At 38.0% G+C, this 14084-nt stretch overlaps 2 protein-coding genes and 1 pseudogene across 3 annotated transcripts; 1 reads left to right on the top strand and 2 right to left on the bottom strand.

Annotated features, from left to right (window-relative positions):
* The first annotated feature begins 3668 nt into the window (after window positions 1-3668).
* LOC120141950 lies at window positions 3669-6995 on the top strand. Of its 2 annotated transcripts, none has more exons than XM_039156710.1 (4): window positions 3669-4398; window positions 5848-5903; window positions 5985-6177; window positions 6500-6995. In XM_039156710.1, the coding sequence occupies exons 1-4, from the start codon at window positions 3796-3798 to the stop codon at window positions 6869-6871; spliced, it is 1224 nt and encodes a 407-aa protein (XP_039012641.1). In that variant the 5' UTR covers window positions 3669-3795; the 3' UTR covers window positions 6872-6995. The 2 variants fall into 2 exon arrangements, with proteins under 2 accessions (XP_039012641.1, XP_039012640.1); XM_039156709.1 differs by having other exon boundaries at window positions 3682-4398; window positions 6497-6995.
* LOC120141949 lies at window positions 6904-9558 on the bottom strand (annotated as a pseudogene).
* A 1414-nt stretch (window positions 9559-10972) lies between these two features.
* On the bottom strand, window positions 10973-13065 carry LOC120141953 (L-type lectin-domain containing receptor kinase S.1-like). The gene has a single exon (XM_039156713.1). It carries the CDS (start codon window positions 13031-13033, stop codon window positions 11045-11047), a length of 1989 nt encoding a protein of 662 aa, XP_039012644.1. The 5' UTR covers window positions 13034-13065; the 3' UTR covers window positions 10973-11044.
* Window positions 13066-14084: the final 1019 nt, after the last annotated feature.

The raw sequence follows: 14084 nt of genomic DNA, 5'->3' as shown, positions 1-14084 counted from the left end.
ATCTTAAAACAATTTCAAAATAATTTTACAAAGTATTTCGAACCATTTCAAAGTCAAAAATTCCAGATTGCTCAGAGGGAACCGATTCCCCCCCAAGGGGGTACTGATTCCCCCTGAATGGTTTGGCTCCGAGAATTCCAGTATGCTCGGAGGGAACCGATTCCCCCCTGTGTAACGGTCGAAATATTTGAATTTTACACTTAGGGAACCGATTCCCCATAGGGGGTACCGATTCCCCCACGCTCCAAACTGTTTTATTAATTGATTTCACACTAAAACGGCTATATTATCTTCATTAATGATCCTCAACGTTCAGAAGTGATTCAAGGTGTATTTAAGCAAGCTTAGAAGCCATTGATCAAAAACAAGAAACATCAAGCAACTAGAATCAAGATAGAATCAAAGAGAAAGCATCAAACCTCAAGTTTGAGCATTTCAAGCCTATTTTTCATTCAATATTCATTTTGCTTTCAAGAACACTTATTTTGCTCAATTGTATTCATTTTGAGTGTTCTTTTATTTGTTCTATAATTGTGCAAACAATCTACCTTGTGAGGATTTCCTTGTAAGTTTGCAAAATTTGTATTGTTCTCTTTGAGAGAGAGTGTTCTCAAGAATTTTGGGTATAATTCTTGAGGGTTTGTAAGGTTACTCTTTGTCCTCAAAAGAAAGATAAATTAGTGAATTTGTGGAAAATCCTTAGTGTGGATAGCTAAGGTAGTGGACGTAGACTTTGGTTGAGAAAGTCGAACCACTCTAAATCGCTGTGCAATTATTTTCAATTTTCTGCAAAAGCTTCCACCAAAATTTTTATTGCCAATTCACCCCCCTCTTGGCCGATTTCGTCAATCGATTAAATCAACACTACCGTTTGAGGAAGTCTTGACTGCTGACCTGTCACCAGTTCAAAAGGGCTTTTATTAGTATACGAACTCTTTTGTGAATTGAAACATAACTGTGCAACATCCAATAATGGAGGCCAGTTCTTCTGATTAGCCTGAATGAAACGCCTCATGTACTCCTCCAATAGCCCATTAAAACGCTCAGTCTGCCCATCTGTTTGAGGGTGGTAACTCGACGAAAAATTGAGTAGTGTTCCCACTAACTGAAACAAACCCTTCCATAACTTCCCAATAAATATTCCATCTCTGTTACTAACTATACTCTGAGGAATACCCCAATATTTCACCACGTGTTTAAACACCAACCTAGCAATCTCTTTTGTCGAACAATACTTCGATACCGGTATAAAAGTGGCATACTTCGAGAACATATCCACTACCACCAGAATTGATCCAATATCTCCCACCGGTGGCAAGCGTGATATAACATCCAAGGAGATACTCTCTCAAGGTCGAGCGGGTACCGGTAGTGGTTCGAGCAAATCGAATGTCTTTTGTCGATCCACCTTATCTTGTTGACAGATAATACATGTCTTGGTGTAGCCCATCACATCTTGGAGCATTTGAGGCCAATAATACCATTTTCCCAACAAAGCAAAAGTGTGCCTCCAACCAGGATGCCCAGCCCATGGGGTATCATGACATTCCCTCAACAGCTTCTGTCTCAGATTCCCAACACGATGAACAATCATTCGTGGCCCCTTTGTCATCAATAAACCATTTTCTATCCAAAAACATTTTTGAATGGCCCTTCTTAACCATCTCCATGAGTGTCATCACTTGCAGATCTTTCTTGGAAAAATTCACAATAAGCTGACGAATTTTGTTGGACACTCTACTAGTAGATATGAGAGCCAAACGTCGGAGTGCTGTCAAATCTGCCCTGCAACTCAGTGCATCAACTACCTGATTCTTTTTCCTTACCTTATGCTCAAAGCTAAAATCAAACTCTGCTAGAAACTCCTGCCATCTAGCTTGCTTTGCAGTCAACTTCGGTTGCGTAAAAAAGTGGCTAACTAGTGTATTATAATTCTTTACCACAAATTTGGAACCCAACAGTAATGCCTCCAAATCCTCAAACAATGAATTACTGCTAGAAGTTCTTTCTCCGGAGATGTATATCTCACTTCAGTTTCATTCAACTTCATACTCTCAAATGCCACGGGATGTTCGTCTTATAAGAGTACCCCTCCAATTGCAAAATCGAACGCGTCTGTCTCTACTTCTAGAGGTTTTCAAGGTCCGACAAAGAACTGGTTCACTGATCACCACATTCTTTAAATTATCAAAGGCCTCTTGACAATTCTTGGAACAAACCCACTCATAACCTTTCTTTAGTAAATCAATGAGTAATTTTACTCTACGGGAATAACCTTCCACAAAACGTCTGTAATAATTGGTCAAATCAAGGAAAGATCTAAGCTCATTAATTTTTCGTGGGGTCAGCCACTTCTGGATAGCCTTTACCTTCTCCTTATCCATATGAATGCACCCTTGCTCAATGATGTGGCCTAAAAATTGGACTTGTGTATGGGCGAAAGCACATTTCTCCTTTTTCACAAACAATTGATTTTCTCGCAATATCGCCAACATCAATCGAATATGCTCCTAATATTCTTCCATAAAAGAGCTAAATATCATTATATCATCCAAGTAGATGACTACGAACTTATCGAGGTACTAATGGAACACCTGGTTCATCAAAGTACAAAAAGTAGCAGTAGCATTGGTTAGTCCAAAAAGCATAACAAGAAATTAAAATGCCCCATATCGAGTTACACATGTCGTTTTCGGTTCATCCCCTTCGGTAACTCTCACTTCATGATATCCCGACTTGAAATCCAACTTCGTGAAATACTTAGCATTACTCAACTGGTTGAACAAATCTGCAATCAAAGGAATGAGATATTTATTCCTGACAGTCACTTTGTTTAATGCCGTATAATCCACACACAATCTCAAACTCCCATCATGTTTTTTCTGGAACAACACATGAATGGGATGTTTATTTCTCGATCGTAATTGATATTTTTAAAAAATTCCATTAACCACTCAGAATGTGACACATAATGCCTTTTTAAATTTTTAAAAATTTATTTTTTTTAAAAAAAATTAAAATTATTATTATTTTAAAAAAATATAATTTTTTTAAATCTAAAAAAAATCTCAAAATCCTTAATCTCAAGCATCCACCTCATCCGTCGACTATCCATCGTCGTTGTTGTCCCCTTCAACGACCTACCTACTTGTCGCATTCTACCCATCCATCAACTGACGTCAATTATGGCATCAAACCCCAAAATTTATAAACCTAAATCCATCAATCTCTAAATTGCAACACATATTTATTTCAATTGGTGGATGGGTGGTCGAGGGATAGTAAATGAATTGATGGCTAACGGATAAGTGTAAGATTGTCGTCGGTGGTGGTTGGTGTCGGAATTAAAAGTCATGGGACATTTTATGAAAAATAAAAAAAATAGTATCTAAAAAATTATGAATTTCATTTTTTAAAAAAATTAAAAAAAAATAAAAAATCAAATCACACATTAAATACTAATTGATTGATTTTTAATAAAAAAACATTTATTTACCGTCATAACGTAAATACCGAAATAATAACATTAAAAACATTAAACATATAAAGAAAGATTTAAGCATTTAAATAAAAATATATAATTTATACATTTATTTTTATATTAAGGATATAATAAATAAATAACGATGTTAACAAGACAGAGAAAAGAAAGGAGAATAGGCATTAATGTAATGGGGCTGGCAGATTCTTTTCAACACAAATCGAAATTTCCCAAAGCCTTTTCACCCGTCCTTCAACGCCGGTAACGTAATCCAAGGCACTCATAGCCTCTTTGCTTCTTCTTCGTCTCCGTTGATGGCGACAGCAGGTGAATGTGAAGTCGAATGTGAAGAAAATGATAATCAAATTCTCAGGCAGCAAACCCAGAAGCTGCTTTCTTTGTATCTCGGAGTCAGTTTCAGTATTTTCTTGGCTTACATTCCCGAGTGTTCACTCTCTTTGATTCCCAAGTTACAAACCCGGGTGGGAGATATCATGTCAAGGCTTTTGACGGCGGAGGAACAGTTGAGGCAGATGAAGTCGAGGAGAAAAGAGGACTCCAAAGCAAACGCCAGAGTGGTGGAGATCTTCGCTTCCCACAGGAACGCGTGGCAAGCCGAGGAGAAACAGCTTCTGCAGCAGATCCAGGATCAGCGAGCAAAGATCGAGGAGCTAGAGAAGGAGACCCATGAATCCAAGCGGAAAATTGAGGAGCTCCAGGACATTATCGGCTTCATCTCTAACAATAGGGCTGCTGGTGGAGAACAAGAAAAAATGGAGGAGGAATTCGCCGCGGAAGACTCCAGGGAGAGCCAAGTAAAGTTCAATGTTGCAAACAACGGGCATTTTCCTTTCACTTCAGATTTATTGGCTTCAGCTTCTTCCAAGTTTTGGGTAGACAGAGCTACTGCCTGGCAGGTTTGTTTCACTCTTCTTCTTCATTTTCTCTCTCTCTTTTTTTATCTTTCTGGTTCCCAAGCAAATACTAGATTACTGGGAATGTTGAAATATCTCATAGTTTTTCTTATTTATTTATTTATTTATTTATTTATTTATTCTTCTGATTGTGCGGAACAAAGGAGACAAATTATGGTGAAAACCCTTAAATCAGTAGGAGTAGAACTATAACTTTTCCTTTCCTGCCAACTCTTTGTTTTTTGTACTTTCATTTATCCCATATTTTTCTGTATCTCGGAGAGAGAATGGAAATTCTCATTGTTGAATTTTTAAATAGAAAAAGGCACTGCTTCAATCCTTTTACTTCTCATTTATTTATTTGGTACAAGGAAGCCGCTACTTAGAACTTAGAAGGGTCTGTAAAAATTTGGTCAAACATGAGAGCACTGTATCATGAATCCAAAGTCTTTTTGCTGAATGGCCACCATTTATTACCTCTGCTTTGCATACTGGTTAACTTCTGTTCTGCCGTAGGTTGCGTTACGAAATTCCTTATACCGACAGAAGCTTTCTGCTTAAAGATGACAATGAATAATTGGATTGATGTCTTCTTGCTCATCCATCTTCATCATTCAGAATATTCAGTTTGCAATGAAGTTTGTATTGAGTTGTGTATTAGTCTCTTTATCATTAATGCTTAATGCATGTAGTCCTTTCTCTTTACTTGATTCTTTTTGTTCCTTTTCATGATATGTTGGTTTGGTGCCCACTCAAAAAGTAGCTTTTGGTTTCTGATTAAGCCCTCTCATGTGGCTGGACCACCCTTAACTAAGACATGACAACTGCATCATAACCTATACAATTTCATATAAAAGTCAACAAGGCCTCAATTAGTTGCAACTTGCAACCAAAGCAGCTTCAAGAAGCATTTATATGATTTTGATTCAGTTCACATACTTTAAAATTTGTAAGTCTAGTTCCTTTCATAATATTGGCAACTGACCTCATATCAATCAACTATGATTCTTATCAAACGTAAAACAGAATATTTTGCGCACACTATTTACTACCATCTGAAGATATTAGATGGATCTGGTCATGCATGACTGGTTTTAATACTTGCCATGAGTACTATTGTGTGGATTCTGGTCTTGTCGTACTTGTCTTTGAGGGGAGAATGAATAAATGAGGGATGAGAGCGTGAAATTGATTGCCTTTTGTGAGAAATTGTTTAATATTGTCATTTTTTACCGCATTGTTAAGCATTCTCATAATCGTTTAAACTTTTTCCTTTTTTTAAAAAAAATGTTAAAACATGACAGATGTTGAGGATTTCTCAACTTTGTATTTGAACTTTGAAAGTTTGAGGATTCACAGGCCATTTATTTGCCATATTTTATTATTTCTTCCTGAATAATTTGCTACATCTGTGACTGTTAAAGGTTAATTGTTTAATGTTTATGATCGCAGGATGTAAAGTATGAATCTCTCGAATCTTTGTATCATATGAAGCATTTTGTTGCAAGGTACAGTAGATATTGGTTCTTAAAATATGTTCATGTGAAATGCTGTGGCTGATGAAGGATCAATTTATATTTTTTCTTCAGAAGGGAATCACCTTGGAAGGTAGGCGGTGAATCAACTGGAGTTTCCTCTAAGCTAAAGCTGCTTGAACAGGAACTATTGAATTTGGAAAAAATTGGTAAAAGTGAATTTTCAAGGGTACCTTCATTAATGAGAAAGCAGGCCAGAAGATATCAAGCTCTTACTGCAAAGATTGAAGATCTCTGCAGAAGAATGGTAAGACATATCTGCCTTAGATTGTATTTTTCTGCTACTTTTTCTACTTGTGAATCTTGGACTGTTAAGAGCCATATATACCATATAAAGTTTCAAAATGGAACTCAAACATATGTAACAGGACTATGTGAGGAACCCAATGGTGCATTTCCATTTACGGCTTGGTTTTCTACGGTTTTGATTGAAGATGATTTTGTTGCAGTTAATAATAACATTAAAATTTTGCCTAACTTGGATGATCAATCCTTTTTGGAGATGATCCATATATGTAACCGACTATTTCTATTTCTTCACTAGAATCTTTTTCTTAATCTTGCAGCAGGCTAGTGATCCCTCTGAACCCACACTCAGTCTAGAGTTTCGAACTCAAAGACAGACTGAGTTTTTGCTGGAAGCGTTTCGGCTTCAGCAGCATGCATCTGAAACTGGACAAAAGCTAATGGCACTACAAACCGAGATCGGGAAGAGTTACAACAGGGATGATGTCGGAAGCTCAGCCACGGCCAAAGTGGGCATGAAACGATCCATGGATTCCATTAGAAACAACTTACAGGAAGTACAAAGAAACCTGGAGATATGGTTGGCCAGAATTATAGGAGACCTGGAAGGGATTCTAGCCAGAGATGGCTCGTGTTCATCTCGTGTTCGGGAATACTGCGTTTCTAGATATAATAATAACCAGTTTGTGCAATAGAAACAAATATTGGTCTAACAAAATATCCTCTCAGTAAATATGAACTGATCAGGTAATATATATAGTAGTAGTTCTAGTAGGTAGTTTATCTATGAGGATGAAATGAAACAACTTACATTTCAATGAATGTAAGCTTATGTAATTGTGATATTCCTTTTGGTTTCTGGCAGCCTCAAGTTATTGAGCTGTTGATAGCGAGCATCAAAATGAAACTGTAGTTAATGAGCTGCCAGATCAGTCACCGATGCTTGTTCATCGGTTTCTTTAAGCCGTAGAATAGATATCTAATCTTAGCTGTTGATTAAACCCTGGATTCGGGAGGCGGATTTGTGTTGGTGAGGGAGTGTTATCCACCATTTGGTGAAAGTGGAGCCTTTCAAAAACACATCATTGCCTATTTGCTTACTATGAAACCATACCTCCAATTCTCTTTCCAGTTTTATAGTTCTTTCCCTGATGTCTTCAAATGCTCCAGGGTTGGTAGTCCTATAGAGCTCCTCTACCTCGGCCCAGAAACAAGATTCTGCACTCGATCCCACAGGCATTCTCAAAGTATGCTCGCGCCACCTTTGGGTGTATCTGTAGCGCCTTGGTCTGCTTTTGTACATATAGGGTCCGATGTCCTCGTTCTTTGCGTGCCGATAGTAGTTGGCAATGTCCAAAGGCTCAACAATCCGACGTTACTTGGTTGCGAGCTCTATCCATTCTTTTCGGCTCTCGAATCTTTCAGGGAGTTCATACCTATTCAGCATTTCAATAATCTCATCCCATATCCCTGTTAGTTCCAGCCTCTTTACATTTGCTTTGAAATCATCCTCGTCTTTTGAAATCTTAAAGGCGTCGTAATATCCCACAATGCAGAAAGCAGATTTGGTCTTGTACTCTTCTAGTGCTTGAAGTCCCGATACGATGTTCCTCTTCTTACTATCCATTCTTTGCTGGTTACTTAACTTTTGCTTTTCGTGCTCTCCTGCAGCCCGAAGACACAGCCTGGCTCTATCGCTCTGGAATTCGAAGACACCAGCAAAGCGATCACGTTAGGAATAACACGACTTTCGGACAAGACTGATCAAGTGAAGGGCATATTTTCACAAGTTGAACAGGCGAAAATAATACTTACCAAGCCAAGGTCATTCAAGGCACTGCTTGTTGGTATGTTCTCAGCAGTTACACCGTTCAGCGAAAGCGGAAGTGCTTCCACAAGTGGCTTATTTAAGCTTTCTTGAAGCTTACTTAGATAATCGAAGTGGTCGTTGAGGCTTCTCTCGGAGATGGATTTAAGTTCATTCTCGGAGCACAGCTGAGAAGAATAGAACAGTAGTTGCAGAATAGCATCTGCATTTCTTACCAAAACCAGCTTCCTATGTCCAGTGCAAAAAACAAAAGTTCCACAGGGCCTATAAGGGCTTAGCTCGATGAAGCTTGCTACAGTTTCCAATATCGGATTCGTGTTCCCCATTAATCGGCAGGCAGCATGGCTGGCAACAGCTGATACATTTCTCATCACCGTTTTGTAAAACTTTGATGCTTCCACAATAGATCCCTGAATCGGAAACACCCCCTTCTGGTTCAACAGACACAGGATGTGCTCTAGTTCTTGCCCCATGGAAGACAAAGGGGCAAGCAAAATACGAGGGACGATATCATATCTCATCACAAAATGCAGAAAGTGCTGAGACCAGTTATCTCTCGTAAGAGCATGGTTGAAAATGAAATCACCGACGAGAGGCGATCCGAACGTCACACAAAGAGGCAACATCATAGTTTTCTCAGGTTTCAAGTACTGCTCCAAGAACCAAACTTTTGCTAGAACAGCTACGGCACCACCAGAAGAATGTCCAGTAAATACTATCTTCCTCCTCCAAAATAGCTTTTTCTACCTGAGAAATATCAAAAATCATAGCCATCAATTTCAAGCTATGCTCATTTGCTTTCACAAATCCATTAATTTGGCCAATGGTTTTCATTTTAACTGCCCTTTTAACACCATGTAAACTTAACTAGAAAAAGTTAGTAAACGGAATCTAATCCCACAGTTTCAGTAAAACTAATACTAAAATCTCAATAAGTACATAAACATCCGGATCCAAAGACAAGTACATTTATAATTAAAAGTGGGGAAAAGTTAACAGAAATATGAAGTCAATGGTAATTAATCTGTACCTCAGTTTGAAGCGGAGATGTGACCAAAATCCTCTCAAATCTTCTCAAAAACCCTTCATTAACAGTCGCGAGTTCATAACGACCAATACTTCTAAGAGATGTGGCAACTTTATCGTTGCCCTTGGGACACAGCAAGTCTGACTGGTCAACCTTGATTTCCCCGAAAGGTTGTCGAGTGAAACAGTGAGCAGCAGACCAGGATCCGGTGAAGCTGAAGAATACATCGGATGAGGTACGAGAATTTTCTACGAGGAATAGCTTATCCGGTGACTTGTGTGCTGCCATGGAAACTAAACATGTTTTCTTGACAAGTTCTTCACTGAGCCCTGAAATTTCCCCAAGCGTGAAGCTACCCATTTTCCTCTAGAATTTGCAAAAGCTTGTATCGAGTTTTAGAAGCTGCGCTGTTTTTTTCTTCTTCTTGGCTTTCGAGTTTAAGCTTAGAGGAACTGAAGGAGGTGAGTGGCGAGAAAGTACAAGGAAACTGGGTTTTACAGAAATGGACCATTTCAATTGCGTTTTGATTGGTGCAGGTGTGGGGTTTGTGTCTATTCAAATGTGTACTTTTGGGTAATTGATTAAAGGATAAAATATATAAATGATCACTAATATTTTATTAAATTTAGTTTTTCGTAATATTTAATATTAATAAAATATAAATATTATGATGAAAATAATAAAAAAAAATCAGTGTCAAGTGATTAAAATATGAATAAATCATTAACGAGATTAGTTTAAGCGGTAAGTAATTTGATATTATTTAAGTACATCCTAAGTTTGAGTTTTTGTATATGCAAAAAATCTCCGTTGGAATACTTACCCACAAAAATTAAGTGTACGACACGAGTCGATTCAGATTAATTAGGGTAAAGTCCTGAGAATTTGATAGATAAAAAAAAGAATAATTTAAAAGTTTAGTGATAAATTTAAAAAAAAAATTAATTTAATAATCAAAATAGAAATAAAAAAGATAATTTAACGATAAATGACGCAATATATTTGGACCGAGATAAAGAACTCTACTTTATAAAAATGTTTTGAATTTAGATTATTTATTATACGGTTTTGTTTTAGTTACTTAAATTGTATGTTTCGAGTCTATTTTCAAATCAAATTTTATGATTTTAAATTATATAATTCATTTTATAAAAATGTTTTGAGTTGTCAAAAGAGAAGAGTCAAACTGTATAAGATCAAAGGATTAAAGATGTTGATTATGGGTAAGAAGACACTTGTCTTTTCTATGTGGTTCAATAGTTAAGTCCCTTAAGATGGCAAGTAATTCATAAACGCCTAATCATTCTTGTAATTGTAAGTGTTCGAACCCTTGATTTCTTTAATCACTGAAATAAATTAATTTGTACCCTTGAGTGTGAGACAATTTTTACCCGTTTGGAGTCCAATATATCAAAATCGATAGAGAGAATTCTAGGAATGGAAGTGATTATAAGTGAATAATAAGTACTCACTTTCGAGGATTCACAAGAAATGACCATCCAGCTCAGTTGGTAGAGCACAAGGTTCTTAATCTTAAAGTCGTCCTATGAAGGGCATTTCATAATTTGGAGGTCTCCTACGGAAATTGCTCTCAACTTAATGTTGGGGGCAGTCTACTAACTTACTTCCTCCTTATCCCATTACATATGAAAACAAGGGACAACCATTTTTTCGAGGATTGACAACCTATGAACCAATTGAGAAATATTGGTGATTTGAATTGAGATCATGGTACTTATTGCTTGAGGTTAGGTAGACAACTCTAATTTAAATGGTAAATCATTCACCCACCACCAAACCCTAATGAATAGAGAAAAAAATATTGACCCACAAACAATATTAAGCGGTCAGCACAAACATTGATTATTGCTTTCAACAAAAATAATATTGACAAAATTTGATCAAAAGTAACACAACATGTAAAGTCAACAACCATGTTCCACCACCGCCATTATTACTCTCAGAATAATATTTAACAAAATGAAACAGTCTTCAGGCAGGTGGCGCCGCCTCTCAAACTCTTTCTCCACCGCTGCCGCCACCACGAGCCAGATCATTTAACAACTCACCTGGAGCAGCACCCACTTCCTCCCCAACCAAAACCGCAACCACCTCCTTCATGGTGGGTCTCTTCGAAGGATCGGGGTGGCAACAAGCCAACCCCAGCTTTAACATCATCTCCACTTCCTCGCCGTCGTATTCCTCCCTCAACCTCCCATCCGCAGCCTCCCTCAACCTCCCTTCTCCATACAACTCTCTCACCCAATCCATCAACACTTGCTCTTCCTCCCTTTCCGTCGACATCTCCAATGGCCGTCGTCCACACACCACTTCTAAAACCACCACGCCGAAGCTGTATACATCACTAGACGCCGTAGGAACTGCCACCGTGGCTAATTCAGGAGCCAAATAACCCAAGGTTCCAACCACCCTGGTTGTATTGGGAACTTGTCCGTGTTCATATAACTTAGCCAATCCAAAATCTCCGAGCCTCCCTCTCATTTCGGAATCCAACAAAATGTTGCTCGATTTGATATCTCTATGAACAACAACTTGGTCCCAGCCATGGTGCAGATAGTTCAAACCCTCCGCTACGTCGGCCAACAACAACAGCCGTTGTCTCCAGCCGAGAAGCTTCTTTGGTTTGTCGAAAATCCAACGGTTAAGGCTTCCATTAGGCATGTAATCGTAAACAAGCATGAGTTCATTGCCTTTCCTGCACCAACCTCGCAATTGGACAAGATTCTTATGTTGGAGTCTTCCCATGCTTTCGATCTCAGCCATGAATTCTCTTAGTCCTTGCTTCGAATCATGGTTCACGCACTTCACCGCAACCTCCGCCTGATTTGGAAGCGCCGCTTTAAAAACACGACCAAACCCACCGGAGCCTAAAAGATTTTCATTCGAAAATCCATCGGTTCCTTGTTTAAGCTCATCATAAGAATATCTATGTGGCCAATACTCGAGTTCCCAATCCTCGATCTCATCTTCACTTTCTTCCTTCAACTTTTTCCTCCAAAATAAATAAAACCCAGATCCACAAATAATTACTAAAGCAACACAAGCAATCACGATCCCAGCAATGGCTCCAGGTGACAAAGAAGAAGAAGATGGTGATCCTATAAAGAACCGAGGCAAACCGGTTGTGTTAATCTCTCGAAGAATTCCCGTATCGCTCAAGCTCCAAGCTAAAACTCGCTGAGCCTCGACCCACTGAGTCTTGGAAGCGGAGAATCCGACAAACATCTCACTAGCAACGTAGTTAGCAATCACCGGATCTTTATAATTAAGCGTTGGCCTCGAGGGTTTGGGAACGCCCACGGGAGCAACCGTGACGTTGATCTCAAAATTTAAGCCATCGAAATCAATCCAAGCATGGACATTTTGACCCGTCCGCATGTTAAAAGGAACGAAACTACCATTTGAAGAATTAAAATATTGAGCTGGAGCTGTTTGAGCAGATATAATAGTATTTAAATCGATCCCTATATGGTTGCCGTCGGGGTCATTAAATTCCGGGTTTTGACCGGTGTCGAACTCGATTGCTAGAAGGGGAGCCACCGTAGGGGTGGTGGCGTTGGTGAAAATGCCGAAGTATTGGCTAGCTAGAGCGCCAGGAGGTGAAGTAGAGTTGGAAAGGACGAAGCAGAGGCCGAACCCGGGACTGGTGGAGATTTCCGGTAAGACAGAGAAAACGAAGGCTGTTGAGAAGGAAGAGAGTGATGAGGAATTAGAAGTTGGCTTCATGCGAAGGGTGGTGGGGTAAAAGACGCGGCCGAAGGAGAACTGATTGGAGTCGTTGGTGAGGCGGACGGTGGAGGTGTCGATCTGGGCATCGTTGATGAGGGTGAGATTGGTGGTGTTGATGGCAGTGGCGAAGGAATTGAAGAGGAAATCAACAGCGAAAGTGGGAGATACTAATATAAGGAGGATGAGGAGGATAAAGGATGGCTTATGGAGGGCTAGCGGCGGGCGGCGGAGTGATGGTGGGCATGGCTCCATGGGAGGTGGTGGGGGTTGATTAGGAACTGTGATTATGAGAAAAGAAAGTCTATAAGCTGATGACAAGCATTATCTTGTTCTTTTGCTTTGTATGTTTCTAAAATAAATAAACAAAATAAAATCATTTTTAAAAAAAAAGAATAAAGTACATAAATAATAAAAAAATATATATGTTAAAATAATATTTTTAATTATTGAAATTTTAAAAATTATAAATAATCATTAAGCTTTTTAAATAATTATAAAAAAATATTAAATTATTAAAAAATATTTTTTAAAATTTTATTTTTATTTATATAACTTTCAAAATTTTAATAATAAAATTTTATTTTAACATAATTGAGTTATTATTCATGTACTTTTTTTTATTAAATTTTTATGTACTTCAACCAAAGGAAAAGGTCCTATTGCGTGGTGGGTCAACTTTTGGGTTGGTGATTGAGTAGAATAGGATCAGCCGCCCTAAAAATCAATTACAAAGGTGATATTTAGTTGACATGAATCTATTAAAATTTATGGGAATTAGAATCTAATTCCACCAATTTACGATATTTGGTTTAAATTTTTTAAAGGAATTGGATTCCCTCATGGCTTCAACTTTTCATCAATAATAGATGAAATTTAATTCCCTTGTTGGAGATGAAATTTAATTCTCTTGTTGGAGGGAGTTGAAATTAACCATACTACCCTCATCAATCTTTTATAACTTATTTATATACTGAATAAAAATATTTTTTTATTATTTAGGGTCGGGTGAAACTTTATTTTGGTCGGGTCGGATCGGTTTTTTTAAGTATGATATTCGGGTCGGGTCGAGTTCGGTTTTAGGGTGAAAAATACCCGACCCGAAAATATATATAATTGTACCTTATATATTTAGGAATAATTACAATAATACCCCTCTATATATAATTTTTTTCAATTAAGTCACTGTTTTTATTGAATAAAAATAATTTTTTTTTTATTTCGGATCAGGTCGGGTCGGATTTCTAATTCATATATTCGGGTTGGATCGGGTGAAACTTTATTTTGTTTGGGTCGGGTCGGGTTT

Source organism: Hibiscus syriacus, unplaced genomic scaffold (genome assembly GCF_006381635.1).
Source record: "Hibiscus syriacus cultivar Baekdansim isolate YM2019G1 unplaced genomic scaffold, ASM638163v2 tig00110816_pilon, whole genome shotgun sequence".
Lineage (NCBI taxonomy): Eukaryota > Viridiplantae > Streptophyta > Magnoliopsida > Malvales > Malvaceae > Hibiscus > Hibiscus syriacus.
Note: the sequence above shows the minus strand (reverse complement) of the source record. Positions and strands in the feature narration are given on the sequence as shown.

Excerpts from the sequence above, each read along its gene's own strand:
- LOC120141950 (XM_039156709.1), top strand. The coding sequence starts at position 3,796 with ATGGCGACAGCAGGTGAATGTGAAGTCGAATGTGAAGAAAATGATAAT. Across the intron at positions 4,399-5,847 it reads ACAGAGCTACTGCCTGGCAG|GATGTAAAGTATGAATCTCT; the intron begins GTTTGTTTCACT and ends TTATGATCGCAG. Across the intron at positions 6,178-6,496 it reads AAGATCTCTGCAGAAGAATG|CAGGCTAGTGATCCCTCTGA; the intron begins GTAAGACATATC and ends TTAATCTTGCAG.
- LOC120141953 (XM_039156713.1), bottom strand. The coding sequence starts at position 13,033 with ATGGAGCCATGCCCACCATCACTCCGCCGCCCGCCGCTAGCCCTCCAT.